Here is a 25925-nt window from a genome sequence, read left to right on the forward strand (position 1 = left end):
TACTAGCATGTTTCTTCCCATTGTATTAACTGTTATGACTGCTATTCTATATCTGATTAGTTTTACTTTTATTCTGCCTACATTGTATTAACAACTCTCTGTACCTAGATTGTCACTGTCAAATGTTGAATGTACATTTTGTTTTTTTTTGGAGCTTTTCTCCCCAGGACTCCATTGAAAACGGGTTCTTTATGGCCCAATGGACTATCCTGGTAAACCAACTGCAATAAATAAATAAATAAATAATTGTTTGATAGTGGTGAGTTAGCCACATCACAAACTAATTGGCTTGTAGTGGTATGGATAGTGAATTCCTGTAGCTTGTGTACAGTGATCACTGAAGGTGTTTTAGTACTCTAAATCAGCCATGCAGTGAATATTCAGAGTTCAGATCACAATTGTTTTGTTTCTTTTGTTAGCTTAGTTAATCAGGGAGAGCAAGCAAGCAAGCATGTCAGCAGAGGAGTACAGTAAGCTGACAGTTGGCTGAGATGTGCCAGGCTAAATGACTGGTGTATGGAAACCTGACTAAAGCACACATGATTGCAGCTTTGGTCACAGCTGCATCATAGAATAGCAACCAGGAGGATGATCAGACTGTCCTTGGAGATGTACAACACTCAGAGAATGGACAGCTCAACCTTTCTGCAGAAGACTTTAAAATCCATCTGGAACTAAAGAGACTTGAGTACAGGCATTTGGAAACAGAAGCAGCATTGAGACTGAGACGTCTAAAGGCTGAGGAGAATGAGAAACTGCTACGCCTGGTAGCTGCGGAGAAGGAGAGGCAGAGGTAGCACAAAAAGGAGAGGCTGACTCTTCGTCAGAGTCATGGAGGTCATGGGGAAGGGAGTATCTGGACCCCAGAACCACAAAAGATCTGTAAATTTCTTCCAAAGTTTACAAAGGGGGATAATTTTGATAGTTTCATTCATATGTTTGAGAGGGTTTGTAAACAGTATGATGTTGTCCAAAGGCTCTGTGTATGGTTCCTGACCCCCTTACTCCATGGTAAAGCTGTAACTGTGTTGCCTAAATTCTCTGTTCATGAATATTTTGATTATACTGCTGTTAAGAATTGTTTGCTAGAATTTTTTAAGCCAACACCTGAAGCTTATAGGAAAAAGTTTTCTGAGCATAGACACAAGGCAGATGAAAGTGTCTGTGAATATGTTGCTTAACTAAGCACTTATTTTCATAGGTGGGTGAGTTGATGTCAGGTCACCACTTTTGAAGGTCTGGCTGAATTTTTGGTGAGAGAGCAAGGCCTTAGCCCTTTGCCTGAGGACATGAGGATCTGGCTAGCTGATAGACAATGTGCTATTTCAGATGAGTTGGGGAAGAAGTGAGACCTATACCTAGCACGTAGGGCATCACTGCACAGGAAAGGGACACTCAGTACTGCTCATGGGTCTAATGGAACCCATGATGGCAGCCCGGACTGCCCCAACAGAATCTGCCAGTAGCAGGGGAAGCCACTAGTCCAGGTACACATCCAGGACCTAGGGTTAAATGTTTTGAATGCAACTAGTGGTGTCATGTGGCATACAGATGTCCATGGAGGCAAGGTGGGGAACAAAAGTTGGGAGAGCCAGTAAGTGGGAAAGACAAAATGCCAATAGTAAGTTGTCTTGAGACAACAGGGGACCACACTACCATCCTGCAGATGTCCTGATAATGTCCAGGACCTAGGGTTAAATGTTTTGAATGCAACTAGTGGGGCCATGTGGCATACAGATGTCCACAGAGGCAAGGTGGGGAACAAAAAGTGGGAGAGACAGTAAGTGGGAAAGACAAAATGCCAATAGTAAGTTGTCTTGAGACAACAGGGGCACCAAACTACCATGCAGATGTCCTGATATGGAAGGATTTTGATGAGGCAGTACCATGTTTTAATGCAGTTACATGCAGTCAGGGGTGGAGACATGCTTGTGGGTCTGGTAGCCTGGGGGAGACCCAGTCAAACCGCACACTTGCAGCCAGGACTGGTGAGGTGGTTACTTCAGGGAGGGAGCTGCCCTGTAGCAGTGAGACTGAAGGTGAGTCACAGCTGCTTGTGGGTACTGATGTTCCCTTGGACAGAGGGACTGCAAAAGTAGAGGTGAGTAGTAGTACCTAGGCTAACAGTGAGGCACCGCTGTCACAGGATGCCAGACTTCATGTGGAAGGGGTGCTGGGAAGGGTTACAAAGAGAGAGTTGAGACAGGCTCAGCTCTCAGACCCTACATTACAAGGCCTGAGAGAGGTGGCTAGTGAGGTGCCTGATTCTCAAGGGAAGGGGGATTTTGTATACTGGGACAAAGGGTTACTATATAGAGAGTGGACCCCTGAGAGAGAAGGCTAGAAGGTGAGAGAATACAGCAGATGGTAGTGCCTAGAGCCTACCGTCTGGCGGTTCTAGCCATAGCCCATGATATTCCCTTTGCAGGTCATATGGGCATAAAATGTATAAAAAGACATATTATGCAGAACTTCTATTGACCTGGAATTTACAGAGATGTAACTGGCTACTGCAGGACCTGTGAGCAGTGCCAAAAGGTAGGCAAGGCAGGAGACAAGGTGAGAGCTCCTCTGATGCCTTTGCCTGTGACTGAGGAGCCATTTCAGAGGGTAGCTATGGATATTGTAGGGCCTCTGAGTACCTCATGTTACACAGGGAAAAAGTATATCCTAGTGGTAGTAGATTATGATACAAGATATCCTGAGGCAGTGGCTTTGTTCTCCGCTGAGGCAGAAAAGGTGGCAAATGCTTTGTTACATATTTTCAGCTGGGTAGGTTTCCCAAAAGAAATACTGACTGACAGAGGTGCCAATTTTATGTCAGACCTGCTGGCTTGTCTGTGGAAGTACTGTGGGATGAAGCACCTAAAGACAATCCCTACCATCCTCAGACTAATGGTCTTGTTGAGAGGTTAAACTCTACACTCAAGTCCATGCTACAGGCATTTGCACACTATTTTATGAGGGAGTGGGACAAATATTTTCCCCATCTGTTGTTTGCTTACAGAGAGGTTCCTCAGGAATCTACGGGTTTTTCACCCATTAAGTTGCTGTATGGGCATAGGGTGAGAGGACATCTAGACTTAATTCTAGATGAGTGGGAGGGTGAGTGTGAATCTCACAAGGAGTCTGTTGTGGCATATGTCCTAAACCTCAGGACAAGGCTCAGGGAACTCATGGACTTGGCCCAGGAGACCCGGGTAGAAGCCCAACAGCAGAATAAGGTATGGTATGACAGGAATGCTCGAACTAGAGAATATGCTGTAGGGCAGCAGGTAATGGTTCTCATTCCTGTCAGACATAACAAGCTGCAAGCAGCCTAGGAGGGACCCTACAAGGTGGTAAGGAAGGTCAGGGATGTTAACTACATGGTAGAACTGCTAGGCAGGAGACAGAGGCACAAACTGTACCATGTTAACATGATGAAACCTTACCATGATAGGGAGGCTGTTGTGCTGATTACTTGCAGTGGATTGCAGGAAGAGTCTGAGGGAGATCTGGTGACTGATCTACTCACAGTGAGGCTCAGACTGACACCTCAGTGGAAGGGGTAGCAATGTCCCAGTAGCTATCTGCTACCCAGGTTCGAGAAATCCAAGCAGTGTTGCAGGATTTTGGAGACATGTTCACTGGGAACCAGGGTGTACCCACCTGGTGCAGCACCAGGTGGATACAGGACCCCAAAGGCCTATTAGACAGGCCTCTTATAGGGTGCCTGAGAGAGTCAAACAGACTCTGAGAGAAGAGATGCAGGAAATGTTGGAACTAGGGGTAATTCAAGAGTCCAACAGTCCCTGGCCTCCCCAGTGGTGCTGGTGCCAAAGAAGGATGGCAGAACCATATTCTGTGTGTGGACTACAGGAAATTAAATAGTGGCACAGAGTCAGATGCTTACCCCATGCTTAGGTCAGATGAAGCCCTAGAGCAGCTGAGGGGGGGGGCTAAGTATCTTACCATGGGTTGCTAGCAGGTGTCCTTGATTCCCAGTGCTAGAGAGATGTCAGCCTTTGTGACACCTTTTGGCTTGTATGAGTTCATAAAGATGTCCTTTGGGATGAAACATGCCCCAGCAACTTTCCAGAGGCTGATAGATCATATCCTAGCAGGAGCAGGAGGTCAGAACCTGCTAAAGTGGAAGCAATTCAGGCATGGCCTGCACCTGTTACCAAAAAGCAGATGAGGGCATTCTTAGGGACAGCAGGGTACTACAGAAAGTTCATCCCCAGTTATAGTACCATAGCTGCTCCCCTCACAGACCTGACAAGGAAATACAGGCCAGATAAGGTAGTGTGGATCACAGCATGTAAGAGGCATTCCAGAAGCTTAAGGAAGCTTTGGGAGGACCCCCTGTGTTAGCCAGTCCAGATTACAGCATGGATGCTTTGAACCATGGGGTGGGGGCTGTACATAGCCAGACTTCGGAGGGAAAAGAGCACCCAGAGGTTTATCTCTGTCATAGGCTCCAACCCAGGGAGGAATGCTATGCAGCTGTAGAAAAGGAATGTCTAACCCTAGTGTGGGCACTGCTGAAACTTCAGCCTTATCTATATGGAAGAAAATTCACTGTAGTTACAGATCACAATCCCCTAACATGGTTACACTGAGCCAGCCAGCAAAATGCCAAGCTGCTAAGATGGAGCCTGGGGTGGCAAGCATATATGTCAGCGCAGCACAGTAGTGGGGTTAGCAATGCCAGTGCAGATGGGATCTCAAGACAGGGGATGAGGTAAGATGTACTTAGATAGATCTAACCCTCTCAAGCAATGTTTCTCAAGGGTCACTTGAAAAACTAGCTTGAGTTCTCGGAGGGGGGGATATGTGAAGGCTGCCAGCCTAGCTAGATGGAATTTTGTAAATAATTCTGTCATTTGTAAATAATATAATCCACAAGCTTGTTTTACAAATGTAAAGAGAACTATGTGTTATGATTAAACTATATGTTGTATTGAGCTTCAAAAATGTCACCACAGTGCACCCTGCTGGAGGAAAGTTGTTACATAAGGAATCTTAGAACTGTGTTTGATCTCAAGCTTGGAGACAGGATGTCTGGACCAGCAAATTCTTTCTACTGTTTTAAGACAGAGATAATTGCTAGATTTTACATGTAAAAGTGCCTTTTATTGATGTGGCTTCCTGGCCAGGTGCAGCTTACAAAGAAATGTACATTTTGAGTTTCTGTTAGCCTGGGAACTAAAGGAGACGTGATAAAAATGATGTAATGTGAAATGACTCAGCAGTATTGGGTGTTATCAATTTAAGACTTTCTCAGAAAGACTGAGCATTTTGTATATTGATCTAGATCTGACAACATCTCACCAGCACTTGCTTGCTCTGTATGTAAGTAACATTTTTGAACAGTGATTTATCTTAGAGTTAGATAGGAATTTAGCCAGATTAGTCTGTTTTCTATATTTATGTCAGACTATCCTACAATATTGTTTTAAAGTTCCTGTGATTTCTGAACTCTTGATTAGCACTGTGTTGAATTGATGACATTTGTCTTGTGTTTGTATTATTTATTATTAAATATTTTTAAACCTTTCAACTGTGGCTGTTTTATGTAGAGATAATTTAAGCTCTTAGAGTACATTGCATGTATTTGGTGATACTGTCCAAGCCACTCCAATAGTCTTGCTGTTCGGCACACATACTATCTAGATAACAGTAATATTACACAGTGAAATTGGTCACCCTTTGGGAAGGGCCTTATAGTAGCTGCTAATAGTGGTTGGTGGCAGTTGGTACTACCTTATAATCAGGGTAGAAAGGGGGCATAGCTGGAGAACCTGTGCCAGCCTTCCACAGGAGTGTCTGTGTGTTTGTATCTAAATCAAATCTTAAAATGTGTGTGTGTGTGTGTGTGTGTGTGTGTGTGTGTGTGTGTGTGTGTGTGTGTGTGTGTGTGTCAGCTACCTGGTCGGGACACGAAGCAGTGGTTGGACAAAGAGGGTGCTGGAGGTTTTAGTTTGACCACTACGCTGAGATCTGGACCCTATAGCTGTGCCAGTGGGGGTCTTATTGGGGATTTGGAGAGAAAGGAAGAAACCAGCCCCAGACTGACTGTGATCTCTGTGTGCTCTTAAGGGAAATTGTACTTTACTATGTGTGTACTTGTTATCCCACCAATGTGCATTCCCCTCACTAGTGCTAGTGGGGAGGATTGAGGCTCCTTGATTACTGGGCTAGTGCACGGGCATCACGCAGATATTTACATAACATGAAATAAAAGACATGAAAGAATGTTAAGTGTGACTCCACCTGGTGAAAAGCAGAAAGGCTATCCAGGCTAAAAGGAAAACTAAGAATACACACACAGCAGATAAAAGGGGAGCAACAAAAAGCTTCTTGAAGTGTAATGGAAAAGGTCTTACCTAAATGAAAAAGGGTGCCAGTTCAAAGGACTGCTTTTCAGACAAAATCAGGGGTAAAATACATACAAAAGAGTTTACATAGTTAATATATAAACTTAAGAAGATGACACAATCCCCCCTCCCAAAAAACAGATTTTAAACTCAAGAGTGAAGCAAGTGCAACAGGCCAGCTACACTAGATGAGAATTTAACTTACACGCCAATGCACAGAAAGCTGTTAATGATCCAATAGCCAAACCACCTCTGTAGCACACAGGGATAAATATTCAGTCACATCAGGCCAACTTTTCATGACAGTGTCACTCTTATCTTAGGACTGTTTCAACAAAAGTATGTAAATACCAACATGAAAAGAAAAAAGACCACTAGGAGTAGCAGGAAGAGGGTGATCCCACCTGCCTTATCTGGAATTCTGGAGCTCTTTCCCACTGCTGCAGACAGGAGAGCTGGTGATTTAGAACAGACAGGAGTCATGGAATTGCACCCTGAATACTCTACTGGTAAGAAAGGGCATATACAATAGCAACTATTTTCCACATCCCACAGGAAAAGTAGAACTATGCAAGTCATGCTCATTCTACTGTATCATCACGGAATCTTACATCGCCAAGAAGGAAGAAGTTATCATTCTGCTACATTATGGTGCTAAGCAAGGACAAATGAAAGTTATGCACTTAACATAATGATATACCTGTGTTGTCTCATTTTCATCTGGTTCAACCTTTTGGTTGTTGGATCCTATCAGATCTGATCTTGACACCTTTGTCTAAAGCTGTAGATTTGAGGGACTGATTCCTCTCCCTACCCATAATTCTCTCCTCTCTATTGAATTACCTCAGATCAAGTTTGCTGACTTGTATCTAAAAAGTGTTTCCTTTCTATAATTGAATAAACCTTTAAGTGTCTCAGAAACATGTTAGTACCACACTAAGGTACAAACAAAAAATTAACAGTCTTAGGTGAAGTCTTCCTGGTCACTAGAAGCTGTCAATGGCAATACTGGAAAGGGGAAGGAGGAAAGGATGCTGAACAGGATGAAAATGAGACAACATGGATCTATCATTTCGGTAAGTACATAGCTTTCTTATCCAATGATGTCTATTTTCATCCAAATTAACCTCTGGAAAAGATTCACAAGCTGCAAAAGTCTTCTGGGTGGCATCAAAGAAGGACATTCCTGAGAACAGTGGAAACAAAGGAGGAACATGTTCTGGACTGCACATCCAATTTGTAATGGGATACAAAAAAGTGAACTGTGGACCATGTTGCTGCTGCACAAATGTCATGGATGCAATTCTTTTTATGTATGGTATAGAAGCAGCTACTGCTCTTGTGGAATGGGATTTTGGTTTGGTATGTAGGGTTAAACGCTTTGGTAGGAAGGAAGAATTAGTTCTTAAGGCCTCTCTGTCTTTATGAAAAATGAGATATGGTAGCTTGCAAGACAGTGCTTGTAATTTAGAGATCCATCTAGTGGATGTAATTACAACAACAAAATGTTTTTCCATGAGAGATACTTGAAGTCTACTGAAGCTGCTGGTTCAAAGGATTATTGCATCAAGGCTTGAAGCATGATAGTGATGTCCATGGAGGAACTGGATCCCTGATTGATGGCCTGAGGAAGAAAGCATCCTTTTTAAAGGGTTTGGGTATTTTAAGAGAATCTAAAGAGCCGTCATTATGCCCTATGTGAATATTTGATAAGGTGGCTATCTGCACCTCGATATTGGAGAAGCTGGATCCTTTCTGAGAAAGTTCTGACAGGAAATTTAACACTGATGGAAGAGGAGCAGAAAAAGGATCTAATCTTTTTGAGGAAAACCAAATAGAAAAATGTTTCCATTTGATTTGATATATCTTTTTGGTTGACTGTTTTTGAAAAGCAGAAATAATGTGGAACACCGAAGAAGATAGCCTGGCATTTCTGGCCATTGTCAGAAATGGATGAACCATGTGGTCAGCTTTTGGGTTTTTACATCCAGCAGAGGCAATCTAGATGGGTGAGTCAGGAGGTCTGGAATGTGGTCCCGTACCCAAGGAGGATGTATCAAATGAGGCCAAAGGAAGGGGAACCAAACCTGCTGGGGCCAAAATGGAGCAATGAAATTCACGTGCACCTTCTGGCTTTCTGAATGAATGTCATCAAAAAAGGTATGGAAGGCATAGAGGATAACAGGGGGGCAATTGTGAACTAGAGTATTCCTCTGTGATTGTTCCTGTGCAGGTATTAGGGCAAAGTAATTGCTGCACTTGCTGTTGTTCATATATGAAGCAAAGAGGTCACAGCAAAGTCAGCCTCAATGGCTGAAAATTTGCTGTCATTGTCTTCCTAGCAGTAGAAATGACTTGCTCAACTTGTCCACTGGTACATTTGATGTCCCCAGGTTGTGTGTTGCTATCAAAAATGATGGAAAGACATTGTCCACTGCCACACTCTCATGGCCTCCTGGCAAAGTAGACATGATACTGTTCCCCTTGTTTATTGATGTACCAGACCACTGTCCTGTTGTCCATCTGGAAGGATATCACACCCATAGGAGGCAGTCCTGAAAAAGCCTGCAATGCTAGGAGAACTGTCCTTATCTACAAGATAATGATGTGAAGGTTGGCCTCTAGGGGTGACCAAGTAGCTTGAAACATCTTTCCCTGGAAATGCCCTGCCCCTTCACCCCAGGAAGGAAGCATTTGTGGTTACTGTGGCCCAGAGTTCTGATGGACAAAAGATTCTTCCTTCCTATACTGATGCAGAGGTTATCCACCATTTTATATGATTGCTGCAAATTTGAGTGAGGCAAATCTTGGCATGGAGTGGGTGTAGACTTTGTGACCAATGAACTGAAAGAGATCATTGTAATATACTAATTTCTCTGACAAGATACCACATAAGTGTAACAGTGAAGGCTATCAAATCTAGCAGATGAAGAATCAACCTTACTGGAGGAAGAGACTGCTGAATAACCTGAGAGGCCACTAGGTGTATGGATAGTAATCTGGTGTCTGGAAGTATGGCAATTATTTGAAGGATCTTGTTGATGTGGCATCCTATAAATTCTGTTTGCTGTGTAGGAGACAGCTGGCTTTCAGATTGACTGACTGTGATCCTTAGTAACTGTACAGGGAGGAGTAATGGGGTCTGATGTTATACTGGCAGATCCCTAGAAGCAGGATCCTTTGCAGTTGGAGAGGAGCTGCTACCACTGTCATAACCTTTGTAAGCACTAGGGGTAGGGGCTTGTGATGAGACCAAATGGCAGTGCTCTGAACTGAAGCTGATTGACTCCCAGCTGGAAACAGAGAAATCTCCTGATCTCCTCTGTATCTTTATGTGATAACAGACACCCTGGAGATCTATACAGCACATCCATTCATCCCTCCTCAATAGAGGTAATATGGACTGTACTGTCACCATTTGGAACTTTGTCTGTTTCACAAGTTGATTGAGATAGCTGACATCCAAAATACGGTTACCTATTACAACCACGAAACCGCAGTTACACAAATATGGAAACGTCAACACATATTGAGAGAACCACAAAAACACCTAATATCCTGAAGTGCGAAATTCGAAATGTCGAATCATCACAGTTGGCCCTTCTATGGTATATCTCCTTAAGGTAAGTGTGCAATAGTTACGGACCTTAGGGTTAGGGTGCAGGTTAAGGTAAGTGCATACATAGTAATATATGTAAGCTTTAGCTTAGGGTTAGAAGTAGGGTTTTGTTAAGTGTATGTATGTGGATTATTTATTTTGTTTGGGTAGGTAGTACGTAGTGGGTGGTGAGGTTGGCCAACTATGCCGATTCAACATTTTGAATTTCGTGGCTCAGGACGTTCGGTGTTTTCGCAGTTCACTCAATATGTGCTGACGTTTTTGTATTTGCATATGTGAGGTTTTACGGTTATAATATATACCTCCAAAATACACCTGAGGCCCCTGACTTTTTCAGAACTAAAAAGAAATTGGAATAGACTCCAGATCCTAACTGGTCTCTGGGATCCTGTTGGATGATCCTTTTTTTCTAGCAATTTTGAAACCTTTGTGGCTGCATGTCATACTGACTGGGTAGAATGTCAGGAATCCTTAGTTTCCTCTTTTGGAGTGTAAGAAAATGGAATAATATAGCCTCTGGTGATTATCCTTAGCACCCAGAAATCCAATTAAATGTTTTGCCAGGTTTGTGGATGTAAGGATAAGTGCCCTCTAACTGCCTTCTGAGTGCAGTAGTCTGGTAACACTTCAGGAGCATTGATAAAGTTTCCCATGGAAAGAGCCATGAAAGCCCTTATTATGCAAGTCCACTTTTGTCCCTGGGGAGATGTCCATTCCAGTTACCTCCCTCTCTGTCTCGGAGGGGGGGGGGGCTTGATGATAACCCTGTGATTTTCTGACCCATATCTTCTTACTACTCCTTTGATTCCTAGAACAGGTTCCCTGTGAGGTGGAGAAACAGATTCCAATGGCAGACAGAGTCTTTATTGACTTGTTCACTCCTACTAAATGCTTCTTTAACTTTTGGTCCAAAGAGAATGGAACCATTGAATGGCGCATTAATGAAGGATATCTTAAAGCCTTTCATGAAATCACAAAGATACATCCTGGTATGCCAACACATGGTCATGCCAGTGCCTGCTGCTCTGACTGTACCACTGGCTGCATTGGAGAGTGGATGTATGGCCAAGTTGGTAGACTGTTGAGTGTCCACTGTTTTCTGAACATCAGCTTAAGCTACCCAAGAGGGACTTGGAAAGCTCCAGGGTTAGGTCCCTCTAAAAGTGAGATGTATGCCAGGTAATTCAGTTCTCTAAGTTCTAAAGTCACTGAAGTAGAATTCCATTTCTCCAATGTGTACAGTGCCCTTGACTCACTGTTAGGGGGATGGATAGAAAAACTCTCCTCAAACAGTTCCTTTTTAGTGGTTGCTGCTACTACCATGGCATCTACTGGTGGCTTTTACTCCAATGTTTCCTGTTGTTTGGGGCTACTAAGATACTAGGAATTGTTTCCATTAAATCAGGGACCTTCCATGCCTGCTGTGCCATAAGACCTTTTAAGGGCATCAGTGTGCAGATGAGCCAGTACCAAATTTCTCGAGGAACAGAGATCGATCTGGGGAAGGGGTTTTGGTGGACCAACCCCCAATCTGTTTGTTCAATTACAGAATGAAACAAAATGTGACATCTTCTAGAAGGGGATCTAGGGGGAACTTTCGTCTTCATCCAGATCAGTGTTTTCAGTGACAAACTCTGGAAAAGAGTCTAAGTGCTTCTGTTTGAACATCTGCTTTCTATGACGTTCTCTCTATGGAACCTCTGGAAACAAGTCTAAATAAGAATGGCAACTCGAGTGGCGAGTATCCTCTAAGCCTAAAGGTATTAACTGTCCCCATTGATCAGAATGACAGAAATAAGTCAAATGATCCACTGGGAGTTGGGATGAATCTGAACCCAAAGGCAGAACTTGACTTCTCAGTCCAGCCAAGATTTGTTCAAAGGCCTCACAGACAAACATAGTGATCAGAGCAAAGGAAATGTTCCCTTTATCAAAAGACTCAGGAATTTCCCTGGGCTAATTGACATCAGCTCCGAAGAAGATCTCATACCTAAGATATATACAGAAGAGGCCCCAAGAGGAAGAGATAGCTCTGAAAACTTTGGAGTCAACTCTACCACCGGAACCCCAGCACTGACACTTCAGTTTCAAGACTTGTCTTGATCTGAAAGAATCAGAGTTGAGAGAGTAAGGGATGTTGGAATGTTGTCATTGTCAAAGTTCCTTAAGCTGTCGTCTCTGACTTGAAATGCACTGGGAGGGCCTGGACTCCAGGGGACCAGATATGAAGGGTGGTTTGTTACTGGAGAGAAAAGGAAAGGATAGCTGGTCCCATACCAAGAGCACCCCATGGGGACAGCACCAGGAGAACTCCCAGATGAATTTCTGTCCTTAAAAATGTCATCATTATTTGGTGTATATTCATCTCAGTAAGACTTCTGGTGGAAAAAGCCAAAATTGATGATGATGTCACAGATAGAGATCTGGAGTATCTTATCTCCAGCAAGATGGGTGAATGGAGCCTAGGACTCACTGGCTCAAGGGAGAATCTAGGCTGAGGTGAAGAAGATCAGACCTGAATAGCTGGTGGATCCAATTTCCTTGCAGTTTTAGGTGCCAAACCTGAAAGATCTGTTGGATCTGGGGACCTTTTTCTGGATTTCTCAGATCTTTTCTCCTCGGATCTTCTTTTCTCAGATATTCTTCTCCTGATCTATCTCCCTTTGTTTCTCTTTCAACTTCTCCCTTTCCTTTTCCTTTTTTTAATCCATCTTTTCGCTTGGTGAAGCTGAAGTTGGTCTTGGAGTAATCAACATGGTTTGAAAAGAAGCAGAAGACCCTGTCTAAGAGGGAAACAACACTTTCAAAATAAGTTTCTCTTTCCTGCCTTGAATGGCGGCTCTAGACCCAAGCACAGCACAAACATCATAATACATCTCTAGATGGGCAGAGCCTGAGCAACAGACACAGACTACATGTTTTGAGGTGGAATGTTGTGTCCACAGGCAGTGCACTTCTTAAACTCTTGTTTTTTTTTTCTGACATGACAAAACATTCACTGTAGCACACTAAAATACACTATATAAAGAACTTGACTACCACTTTCTTAAACTCTTTAGAAAAAAAGCCACACAGAAAAAACAACTGTAACAGTTAACTATCTAATAACAATTTAAACTGCCACAAATGTACTTAGTAAGGCTAGCACTAAAAATAACTCACTACAATGGGAAATACCTAGAATATTAAAACACATGTATAAAATCTACAACACTAAGCTAAAGAGTTAAGGAGGAGACCAATTATTAAGGCAAAACAGTAGGTTTCACTTACTGTGAAAAAAAATAGTTTTCATACAATACACACATTTGGAAGATTCAGATGGCAAAAGAGATCTGAGATGATTCAGTGGAGAGGAGGGAATTGTGGGTAGGGGAGGAGTCAGAGCCTCAGATCCATAGCTTTAAAAGAAGGTTCCAAGGTCAGACTGGATCCAACAACCCAAAGGTTGAATTTGATGAAAACAGACAAAAAGAAGTTATGTACTTACCATAATGTTCCATCTGTGTTGTCCATTTGCATTCATCCTCAACTTGGATCTGGACCCATAAGTTGAGGATGAATGAAAATTGACATCAGATCATTGGATTTATCCTTTAACACAATGCCCAATTGTCCTGGTATACAGCCTGCAGACATGAACACTTTATTTTCATTTTGTTTGATTTTAAATAAATACATCACATCCTTTTCAAGCTAGATCAACACATAATGATATCCTATCTCAGCAGTACTTTAACTATAAACAGTAGGCAAGCCTGCCTTGCTGTTTTTTTTTTTTAATATTTAGACCTGCATCTTACAAGTACTGTACTATTCATCACACTTTGCCTCTATGTTTCTGTGAAGACACATTCTGGCAGATGATGAATACAGACTGTATTCTTCATGTTGAATTTTTTTCAAAGATGGTCTCTACAAGATTTATAGGGCTTGGTCTATTATCTCTGCCTAACCTTTTAGCAACAAGAACATGACAACACTGATTTCCATTTCCATACTCCCTAATTACACTTTGACATTCAAAGTAGCTGTTAGCGGCTTCAAACTACAATGTCACTTCAGTAGTAATTTAGTAATTATTTTTTATTTACAAGGTTATGAACTGTAATAATTTTGCATTCAGTCCTGTAAGAAGCACCTGGGGTGGTTTATGTGGATATGGCTTTTGTTTAATTATTTTGGGGAACACTGTTTGTGCTTATAGTCAGTATCCTGTTACAGTACATTTTGAGGTTCATATCTTACTTATCTTTATTTCCTGGAAGGTAAATCCTGGTCCCTACATGTGCAAATACATGCTGGGCTGCATATGTTTCCAGTGACATCCATTTTGTGCTCCTGTAAGTTAAGTGGTGCAGTAGTGTGGGGATGTATTGCGACCAGCTTTTAGTACAAATGAAGTAATGCATTAACATCACTGCTAAATTAATTATCTATGTGTGCTACAGAAGTACACCAGAGTACATGAAGGCCACTGTGAATAGGTTTTAGTGGTGGAGGACTCCAGTGATATACTCTGTACTCCTTGAATGATCCAGCCTTAGCAAAAGGCATCAGAGGGGGAGCTATGGGTTGATGGTGCAGTGGAGAAAACCTGGGAGCTTGACACTTATTATTGCTATTCAGCATGGCAATCTGACACAGTTAGTATTTTTTAGGGGAGTTCTCTTACAAAAAACAAGTAATAGGTTTATGGCAGCCACCCTCCCCACAGCTGATACAGTGTGTCACTGGAGTAGCTGGGTATATAGTCAAGCTGTAGGGCATTACACAGAGCAGAGAGGATTAATAGGCAAGAAGGATGGCGGAAAGCGACATCTCTAGTTATGCCGGGACTAGCAAAGTAGGGCGGTGGCTTCATGGCAGTAGATCCATTTATTTTACTGATTTGTGTGTACATTCTTCCTGGGGGTAAACACAGCCCTTATCTCCTATACAGCCTAATAAAGGGGGCCACTTTGGCCTTCATGAGTTAGTGTGAAGTTTTTGTTACGGGCAACTTTAGTGCATTCTCCATGAATACTGAAGCTGCTGATTAATTATACCTGGAGACACGTGAGAGTATGCTGCAGTACACAGTCAATGTATTAAGCATACCAGTGTACAAGATGATATACATGACATTCCAAAGGCTATACTACAGTTAGGTACTGATTTTCTGAAGTGGGCCCCTGGTTATGGGCTTCAGGCTTAAGCACTCAGCACAATGGTGGCACTTGGGACCTAAGCTTCATTAAGGAGAGGGGAGAAGGATGTCTGGATTAGCTGCATCATGTTCACCTGAGTCAAGTTACACATATTCTGGCTCCCAGCATAAAATATTAACAATACTTAGACAAATAACAAGCACTTGCAATAGCTCTATAACCTAAAAAGAAGCCCGTTGTGGCATAAAGTGTGTGTGCCTTCCTGTGGGAGCAGGGGAGAGATATTGCAACTATGCTATACAAAGAAACAAGACATTAGATAGCTAGATAGATAGACAGAAAGACAGACTGTTGTCTTTATATGTGGCTGGTAACCCCATATGGTGAAATACTGAGACACTCTTGTAATCAGTTTTAATTTTTCATGGATACACACACACATTCTGTCCTAACCTTTATATAAAAAAATCTGTGTTTACAGTATATAACATTTTACAGACAGCTTGTCAGCTCAGTACAGAGGACTAAATCACTTTAACTTTACAATGCCTACCTCCTACCCAAATTGTTTTGAGAACAGCAAAGTCACGCCAGTTATATGACTTTCATAATGAACTACATCTGCTTTAGGATGGACATTCTTACCAGTCACACTGGTAAACTGTATTCTCATTTAATTCTATTTTAGGGTGGGGGTGCTGTTTGTCTTTACCGCCACCTGGATAAGGGGTATGTCAGCCCCATTATAAACAGAATTAATGAAAATACCACATGTACATATGCTTTTCACGTATACATAATATGAACATCTTAAGTTATTCTATCTGTTTCAGGAGGGCAGACATAGTAAACTGAGCTGCTGATATGCTTCATGCTGTAAACATTTCAGTTCCTTAGTCACCATTCACAAACTTTGGGATACTAGAAACATTTCTTAGCCAAACAGCACTTCCCTGACTCCCCTGAAAAGACAGATTTGTACCTAGTGAGTTAATACTTTTGTCTCTAATGAATACAGCATGCAAATATGCAAAAATAAGAATGACTACTTGTAGAATACATGGAGAGTACAGAGCTGCTTGAATTCAGCTGAGTTCTTGAATACAACCACTACTGCTTATGACAATGAAATGAACGTTGTTAAGATGAAATATAAGCAGAAAAATATTAATTATAAACATTGGCCTAAACTGAATCTAGTGTTGGAGAAATATAAAGATACATATAAAGATGATAAAGTGATGATTTCATTACCTTATTTGGAATAGCTTGAGCTACACTATTATAAGAAGTTTGAATGAATGTATAGTATTTAATTTAAAAGAAAAAACAATTGATATGTATACATATAATAAATTGTTCAGTTTACAATTACAAAGGTATCTTAATTTTTTTGATTATAATTGAGACTTAGTGTCTAGTCATTTATTTTAATTACTGTCTAGTCATGTCTTTTAATCTCTGTTTAGAATTTAAATACTACTCAATGATATGACTAAAGTGCTGAAATATTATATGCTAAACCTGTTATTATCTTTATTGAAAACTTTAATCCATCCATCCACACCCGCCCTTCTCTCATTTTTATACATGGAGTCACTGTGTCACTTCAACAGTGACAACTACCTACAGGCAATGTTTACACTGCTGGGAGTTTAAAATAAAGTTATTTGGATTCCATTTAATTCCATTGCTTTTTTTGTATGAGAAGGACTCTGTGGCTCTAATTATTGTTAGTAAAAATGGTTCAGAGCAGTTAGCTCTTTAAAACATTAAGTGAAAAGTACATTATGTTAAATGAATTATAGTGTAATAAGCAACTATATGCATGGCTGACCATCACATGATTAGCGGACACACAAGTCAAATGATATACAGATGCCAAAACTGACACTTACGTTTTCTTTACCAAAAACTATGCAACCTGTGTCATGTCAGGAGTTTAGATTTACTGACAGGAATAAACAACAGAGTTCTTCACATTTAGAGAGGACAGAAAGAAAACCACTACAGAACAATATTTTCTTTATCTGCTGGCTACCCATGCTGTGGTTAACTTAAGCATCATTGATGGCATGCTGCCCAAGCCATGTGAAAATGTCATTAAATAAAACAGTCATCAGGGCTTCTTCAATAAAGTTCACGAAAACCTTGAAAAACACCATTCTTTGTTGCTCAATATGAAAATGTTCACTCTTACAATGCAGACCATTTTATTGGAAACGTCATGATTTCAACCCATTCATTTTCCACTTTTAAATAAAAAATGCATACCTAGCAAATGAGTACAATTCACAGACTATTAGAGTAAACAAAAATATGAACTTGCCTTGGCACGTCCGCTCATCAGTAAGTAATTTGTAGCCTTTCTGACAGCTGCATTCAAAACTGCCCACAGTGTTTCTGCAGAAATGATCACAACCTCCATTATTTACTCGACATTCATCAATATCTGGTAAGGGAAAAGAAAATATCATTAGCAACCAAAGAAAATAACAAAATAATAAGCAATAAAGTGAACAGATTTGCAAACTTTTGTCCCAGGTAAAACACCAATCCTCTTTAAGAAAATCGCACATCTATTCCACAGTAACTACTAGAACCGTTAATGAGGTAAAATTCATTAAAACTTTCAGTGTGATTTCAGCAAAAGAACAATTCCTGTGATTAAAATTACAATTTAACTTTATTACATTACTTGATTTGCAATAAATAATCAGAAGTAGTCACCTAATCTCTCTGATGATACATACAATCTTAATGTTTCCTACCTACTGTTTTCTTTAAAATTCCATTTAACTGAATAAAAGGCAACATTTCTTTATGTTAACAATTACTGCCAAAACACTATTTTAGGGTTTTGCACTGTCATTATTTTTCTCCATTACAATGACTTACAACAGCAGTTGCTTGGTTAATTAAAAGGTCTGAATAATAATCTCTGCTGGAACTCATTAGATCCCCGGCACAGCAGTCTATTCATTTTTATGAGAGTGTCACTGAAGGTTTAAAATAATCTGGAACTTCAGATGCTGTTCTTCCTTCCCAGAACCTTGTCTTTTGATCATTTTAATGTCACCACTTTCATCAGATCATTTGCAGTGACATCTGCTTTTAGTCAGCTGTCTGTTCCTGCTTTGTTGCATTTAACATACTTAATAAACATTTTATTTACCATGTTTATTGCTTGTAACAGCAGCATGCAGACTACTTAAAACAACTGCATCGATTAATAAAAACAATACTAGCTCTTCATTGCTCTTACAGAGAAACAATTCAGGAAATTGAACATGAAAGGCTGATTCTAGATCAGATAGTGTATCACTGACACAGATTATGTATAGATTTACATTTGCGAACCTAAAGCACACTTACTGGTTGGAGATGGTTGCATGGAGTTCTAGTTGACCTGCATACCTGTCTGAGCTGTATCAACCTGCATTAGCTGAGTTACAGACCCTGTGTTTCTAAAGTATAGCCAAACATTCCACTTATGCTCTGCTTACAAGGTCACAAGGCGGCTGAACATGCATGTCAAGAGCTAGTGGGGTTTGACTTTACTTGCCTGAATGTATCCACAAAGACTTAAAAAGAATAAGAAAAAAGTCATGGACATTCATATGCCATACTGCTGAGACATGATGTCCTTAAGGGGTCATTTACATATATCCCATGAATCTCTCTTACAGGAGGTTTAAGGTATCACCCAGTGAAAACTCTAGCTTGGCTAGGTTTTTCTTGCAGTTTTTACTAATTGATTTGTCTGTGTGGCCTTTTTATTCTTTGGTTTGGGTGTTAGTTGGGAAATTTTGCAGATACTTTAATGGTTATGGACATCAGCCATATAGATCCTGTGTTTGTAAACTATAGCCAAACATTCATTTATGCTCTGCTGATGAGGTCATATGAAGGCTGAAACTTGCATGTCCAGAGCTAATGGAGTTTAGCTTTATTGGCCTGAATGTATCCACAAAGACTTTTAAAGAAAAAGTAAAATGTCATGACCATGTTGCTGAAACACTTAAGGGATCATTTGCATATATTTCATAGGCCTCTCTTATTGAGGTTTAAGGTATCACACAGCGAAAATGCTAGTTTGGCTAGGTTTTACGTGTAGCTTTTATTAATTAGCTCAGTTAAGTTAATCCTACATGCACGTCTCAGTTACACCAACCTACATACCTGGCTTAGCTATATTAATCATTTATTCCCATGTCAGTGACATCAGCCTGTGTACTTCAGCTCTGCTATGATGATTTATTTATGTTTCTTATGTATACCAGCATGCACGGTGGTGGTACTGCGGTAGCGTTGTCGCCTCATAACAAGACGTTGTCCCATTCGATTCTCAGCTAGAGCGTCTTCTGTGTGGAGGCATACGTAAATGGGGCGTGCCTTCGTTGAAGGTTGTGTGTCAGGGCTGGTAACCCGGTACGTAAAAATCCACTACCAATCATTAGCGGACCGGAGTTCCGCTGTGGCGACCCCTAACCGGGAAAAGCCGAAAGACACAAACAAAGACACAAACATGTATACCAGCATGCATGACTAATTCAGCTAGGGTGGTCTACTTAGCTAAACCACATTAACTAATGAACCAACAGCTAAACCACTCGGCATAAGTGGGCCATTTAGGACAGCCTGCATTCTTAGCAAGCTGAAGTGACCTCCATATCTAAATCAGTCGATTTGCACCCTTGGTACTGTTAAACTCACCTATGTACATGGGCTGCTTACCTGGGTTAGCTGTGTAAATGATATAATTTTATACCTGACAAAACCACAAAGAGACATTACAGTGCTGTGGAACATTTTGAGACAGTTTCAAATTTTTTTGGGATACAAAATTAATGAAGCTAAAACAAAGGCAATAGTGGTAAATTATGTACCCACATATTAATTGGTTCAGCAATATCCATATTTATGGGGACATGATAGAATGAAGTATTTAGGAGTATGGATTAAAAATGATTCTGGTATGGCAGCTAAGGATATGTGGGAAAAGACTAAACAAAAGATAATACAAAAACCGAGAAAATGAAAGCTTTGTTATATGGATATGGATAGTAAGATACAAGCAGTTAAAATGTTTTTAGGCTCATTAGTCTTAAAACAGGTCAAGCATATTTTTATCAACCAGAGGAGAAGTTGTGGATAGCACTTAAAGACCTGAAGAACTTTACCAGGGAGAGGAAGATGGCAAGAAAGAAGTGGGAAAAGTTGATTCTTCCAGTAGAACAGGGAGGACTGGGATTACCCGATTTGAAGGGGTATTTCCGAGCTACACTGATAAGGCTCCTATACATCGCACAAGCAGAAAACTATAATTCACAGTGAAAAGGGACAATGATGAAACAGGGGAAAAGCTCAAGAAATAAGGAGAGACTGAGATTTTGGATGCAGGTCTTTAAGGAGAATAACAATAATCATGCAGAATATTATATCTATAAAGGAGAAGAAAGTATCCTAAGAACTAAGCCAACACAGGAATGGAGAAAGGAGATTATGCCAACAGGGATGACTGCAATTAGGGATACAGACAAAAGGCAAGAGGGGACTAGAATTTATTGGAGAAAACTGTCAAAGGAACCAAGCTATTGGATGTAAATAACTAGAGAGGGAAATATGACAGAATGGGAAGAAGCCAAGAATTTATTTGGACTGCAGGTTAGTGATTGGCTTCTCTATCAAGGAATGATATCAGACTATAGGCAAAGAGAAAGAAACAGGGAGTCCTAAACAAAAGACCAGCATTAGTAGAGTTTTTAATATAATATGGAACAGAAGCTGCCATTAAAAAAGGAATAATTAGTACAACATATAAAATACTGCATGATAACTATTAAGAATCAATCAGAGGAGGCTAGAAAGGATTGGGAAGAGAGACTGGATAAGCAATTCACAAAGAAACAATGGGAGGATATATGTATGTCTCCCAAATATGCAACAACATTTAGAAGATTTAGAAGATTTATGATTTTTTTCTTGGAAATGTTTACATAGATATTTTTATACCCCAAGTAGACTCCAGAGAATTTTTCCTCAGGAGGACAGCAAATGTTGGAGGTGTGACAGGGAAGAAAGAGGTAATTGGAAACATATTTTCTGGGAGTGCAGTGAGTTGCCAGACTTTAAGAATTCCCTGTGGGATGCACTGTTGGGCGATGCTGGGTGGTCAGATTGGTGTGTCGAGGGAGATGATTTTTCCGAGCTATGATACAGAATCGGAATTGCCTAGACATGGTAAGGCCTTGCTGTGTCTAATTAGGTTGGCTGCCAAAAAAAAAAAAAAAAAAAATCAGTTACTAGAAAATGGAAATTAAAATCTCAATCAACTATACTAGAAGCAGTGAATATAGTAACAGAGATAAGACAACCAGAATTGACATCTTTAGAAAAGAGTAGCAGCAAACTACATATAAAGAAATGGAAATTGTGGGAACAATACATATAGGGGAGGAATGAGGTTTAAAAGATGGCAGGACTTAAATGAGCTTTGTAATGTTTGACTGAAAATGATTTAGTAGATTAATCATATATAATGTTTCCAAATGGGAGTGTGTAAGTATGGTTTGTGATGTTAAATTCTTGCAACTAGGATAGTGTCTGTGTGGTTTGTTTTCATTTATATAAATGTATGACTGCCTATGTTGTTGTAACCCTGCCACTGGGGGATGTACAAGCCAGTGTATTTCTTTGTGCCAGTCCTTAGCTTGAATAAATGGGGAGGGTTATGTTAGAAGGGGCATCCAGTGTAAACTTTTTGCCAAATCAAATATGTGGACAACAATACAGATTTCCATACCACATCTGTTGAGGCTCCGGCTAATGACTGCCTCCAGTACTGTTAGACAGCAGGGTGCTGATGGAGAGTGGGCTACTGTTGGCTGAAGGAGAAGAAGAGGGGGAAGGCAAGCCCGGAGGCAGGAGGAGAGGAGGAAAGTGAAAGTTAGGAGTCTGGAAGTGACGGTAGGAACTTTGAATGCTGGCAGTATAACTGGGAATGGGAGAGAGCTAGCTGATATGATGGAGAGACAGAAGGTTGACATATTGTGCGTGCAAGAGACCAGCTGAAAGTGGACTAAGGCCAGGTGTATCAGAGGTGGGCTCAAATTGTTCTATCATGGTGTGGAAGGCAGACGAAATGGCATAGGTCCTATCCTGAAGGAACAGTATGCAAAGAATGTTTTGGAGGTGAAAACAGTGTAGGATAGGATGATGCTTATGAAGCTGGAAATTGATGGTGTGAGATGAATGTTGTTAGTGCACATGCTCTGCAAGTTGGCTGTGCAATGGATGACAAAGAAAAATTTTGGAGAGCATTGGATGAAGTCTTGGAGAGTGTGCCCAAAGGAGAGAGAGGAGTGATTGGAGCAGATTTCAATGGGCATGTTGGTGATGAGAACAGAAGGGATGAGGAGGTGATGGGTAGGTATGGTGTTAAGGAGAAGAATGCAGAAGGTCAGATGGCAGTGGATTTTGCAAAAAGGATGGACATAGCTGTGATGAATACTTGTTTTAAGAAAAGGGAGGAGCATAGGGTGACGTAGAAGAGCAGAGGAAGATGTACACAGGTGGATTATATCCTATGCAGGAGGGCCAGTCTATAGGAGCCTGGGGACTACAAAGTGGTGACAGGGGAAAGCATAAGATGGTAGTCTGTAGGATGACGCTGGCGATCAAGAAGAGGAGGAGGAGAGTGAGGGCAGTGCCAAGGATCAAATGGCAGAAGTTGAAAAAGCATAACTGTACGGTGGAGTTCAGGGAAGAGTCAAGACTGGCACTGGGTAGCAGTGAAGAGTTACCAGATAGCTGGGCAGCTACAGCACAGGTGGTAAGGGAGACAGCTAGAATGGTGGTTGGTGTGACATCTGGACAGAGGAACGAGGAAAAGGATACCTGGTGGTGGAATGAGTAAGTACAGTTGAGTATACAGAGGAAGAGGATGGCGAAGAAGTACTAGAACTGTCAGAGAGATGAAGAAAGTAGACAGGTGTTAAGAAAATGTATAACTGCAATGTGCAAGCTTAAATGCATCGAGGGTTAAAAAGAAATTAATATGTTTATTCTGCTTATTCTGTGTGAAATATGTGCAGCTGCAGGAGACCTTGATAAGAGAACAATTGACGCCTGAAAGTCTTCCATAGTCAGCAGAGTGTGTATTGAGGCCAGGGTTGTATCTTGACCCTAGGCAAATGTATCATATCAGAACTGGACAGCTGAAGGAGTGTGAGAAACAAGGGAGGGCTGAAATTAGCCCAAGGCCAGGTTGTTTTTCTCAAACATGTTTTTGCAAGACAGCAATTTTCTGACTATGTCAGCAGTAAAACTAACAATATCTTCCTGTGTATATGCAAAGAACTGTATAAGAACAGCATGCTGAACTATGGAAAATCAGACAAACCTTGTACTTACATGCTTTGTCTCCTTGCTGCAAGTAATAAAGGGTGCTTTGCTTGAACCTTACATGCATTGATCTTTGTGTTTTCCTTTACAGATTGGTCCTTCGAGCCGGATACCCTCTCTTCACCTCGGATCAGACGGCCAGGTGGCTGAAACCGTACGGGGAAGAAACCAAATCGGTTCTTCTTATGTGAAAAGTCGTCCGACTGAATTGTCGTCAAACGAGGCCAGCCACTTTCTGATCTGCGACTGAAGGACGGGTTTTCTGCAAATCAGCGATCAATCACGTGGGCTCAGGTAAGGTGAATCTACTTTTTCTGTTTCAAGATCAGGGACTAGATGTGTATTGTTTCTGTCAGATTGTGTTTTCTTACAGTCAGGGATAGAAAAGGTACAATTTTGTCATAGATCAGGTGAAACAGATCAATAGGCTTTAGACAGTCATTCTGAAGAGACTTTTAACAAAATCCGTGGTACAAGTAAAAATCTGAAGGCATCAGGTAATATTTTCTGAACAGTCTACGTAGCGAACAAAATAGGGAAAAATGGGTAATAATTGTGCGAAGACACCCAGAAACCCACCGTTAACAGAAGATGCAAAATACATGCAGTCACAGCACGCAGACAATATTAGATACATTTCAAAATGGGTTATTAAGTATGAATTTGATGGAAAATTAGAAAAATCCTCACTTATCAAACTTATCAAGCAACTTAAAACTGATTCTAAGGGTCAAGTTAAAAAGCAATGACAGTTAGGAATTCCCCAGGCACATAAGTGGCTGGAGGAAGCAAACAGCAGAGACCAAAAGTAAAAAGATTCGAAGACAATGTTTTTAGATAAGGAAGACAATAACTTGGTAATGGCATCGGCACCTCCGCCTCCCCCTTCTTTACCAGAGTACGGAGCAAGTGGACAGGTTGACCCACCCCTATTATATCCTATGCTCACTAGAGATAGGGACATTATAAAACTGAAACTAGCTAAAGTTAGAGATCCCATCAAAACTAGGTCCCAAACAAAGGCAAATAATCAAGAAGAAGGCTCTGAATTATGATAGGTAATTAAGGATACACGACATGTAGAAGAAGAAATATGCCCACTTATAGAAGTTCCGAACCCTCAGGCAAGACAGGAAGATCAGACTCCAACTATCCTACGTATAGACCTTGGACTCCGGAAGATATCCGGAAAGCTACAGAAGGGATTTCCCATCCGAAACTCTCCAGCTATCCTAGTGTATAGACCTTGGACTCCGGAAGATATCCAGAAAGCTACAGAAGGGATTCCCCATCCGAAACTCAATTTCAGAAAATTTTCGGAAGATTTACAAGGAATGAGGCTAAGTTATAACTTAAATGGGGAAGAGATAGAAAAATTAGTTCGACAGATTGTAGGACCAGATTGGTACATGATTTGTGGCAACTATAATCCTCGTGACGCTGCACAAAAACCTCTTCCACATAGCAGTGCAGAATTAGACACTAGAGTGAAGGGACTTAACAGCCCGCATCTCTGAGAAATGAAAACCTAGGGCAGACTGGACTTGCATTAATCAATGTGTCCAGCAGGAGGGTGAATCAGTTGACCGATACTTTGCTAGACTGTTAGAATGTTTTAACAACTACTGTGGGATGCAGGTTCCCGAAGATCAAAAACAAGATTCCCCATATGAACAGCAGTTAAAAAATGCATTTTTAAAAGGTAGTAGTACACCTATAAACAGTTTCATTACAAAACACATGGTTGACCATTGAACGAGCAGGTTACATTCACTACTTGAATATGCTAGACATGCTGAAAGGCATTTTAATAGCAAAAAGAAGAAGAAGGCTCAGGTATTTTCCGTAGAGGACAGAGCAGAAGTTTATGTAGTGCACCCCAGGAAAAAGGGCAGTAAAAATGCACAGGGAGGTAGGCAATCTGATCAGCGATCAGAAGACTTTGAAGGACGCAAGAAAAGGGGAGAATGTTTTAAATGTGGTAAAAAGGGACATTTAGCAAGGGATTGCAGGAAAAATAAGAAGGCAACAACGGAAGATAAAGAAGGTGAGGACTGACTATATGATAGTCAGGAATCACTAGAAGAAATCAGTAGAGAAAGGACAAATGAGGATGTGAAAAGGGAAGCAGAGGAAGTACAGGAAATTGATGACAGTGCAGAAGAAGATGAAGTACTAGATTTAGCTTTATTGAGCCTGGAGCTCTATTTAGCAGATACAAAACCGGAAGTTACACTTTTAGTGGAAGGCAGTGAGGTTAAATTTTTGTGTGATTCAGAGGCATCACAGACCCTGATACACCCCTTCAAATTACCAGACAATTCGGAGTCACCTGATTACATATTGGTCAAAGCAGCGAATGGGCAGCTATACCGCGAGCCCCACTCC

General features: G+C 41.0%; 1 protein-coding gene across 1 annotated transcript in view; it reads right to left on the reverse strand.

The window, feature by feature from the left end:
* SCUBE1 (signal peptide, CUB domain and EGF like domain containing 1) overlaps nt 1–25925 on the reverse strand; it is a 4299807-nt gene that overhangs the window by 1800444 nt on the left and 2473438 nt on the right. Inside the window, exon 9 of the mRNA XM_044087300.1 lies at nt 17461–17583. Within this exon, the coding sequence (XP_043943235.1) occupies nt 17461–17583 (123 nt within the window). The remainder of the gene's footprint in view (nt 1–17460; nt 17584–25925) is intronic.

The sequence above is a fragment of the Protopterus annectens genome, chromosome 11.part0, assembly GCF_019279795.1.
Source record: "Protopterus annectens isolate FY-2018-M chromosome 11.part0, PAN1.0, whole genome shotgun sequence".
In the NCBI taxonomy this organism is placed as follows: domain Eukaryota; kingdom Metazoa; phylum Chordata; order Ceratodontiformes; family Protopteridae; genus Protopterus; species Protopterus annectens.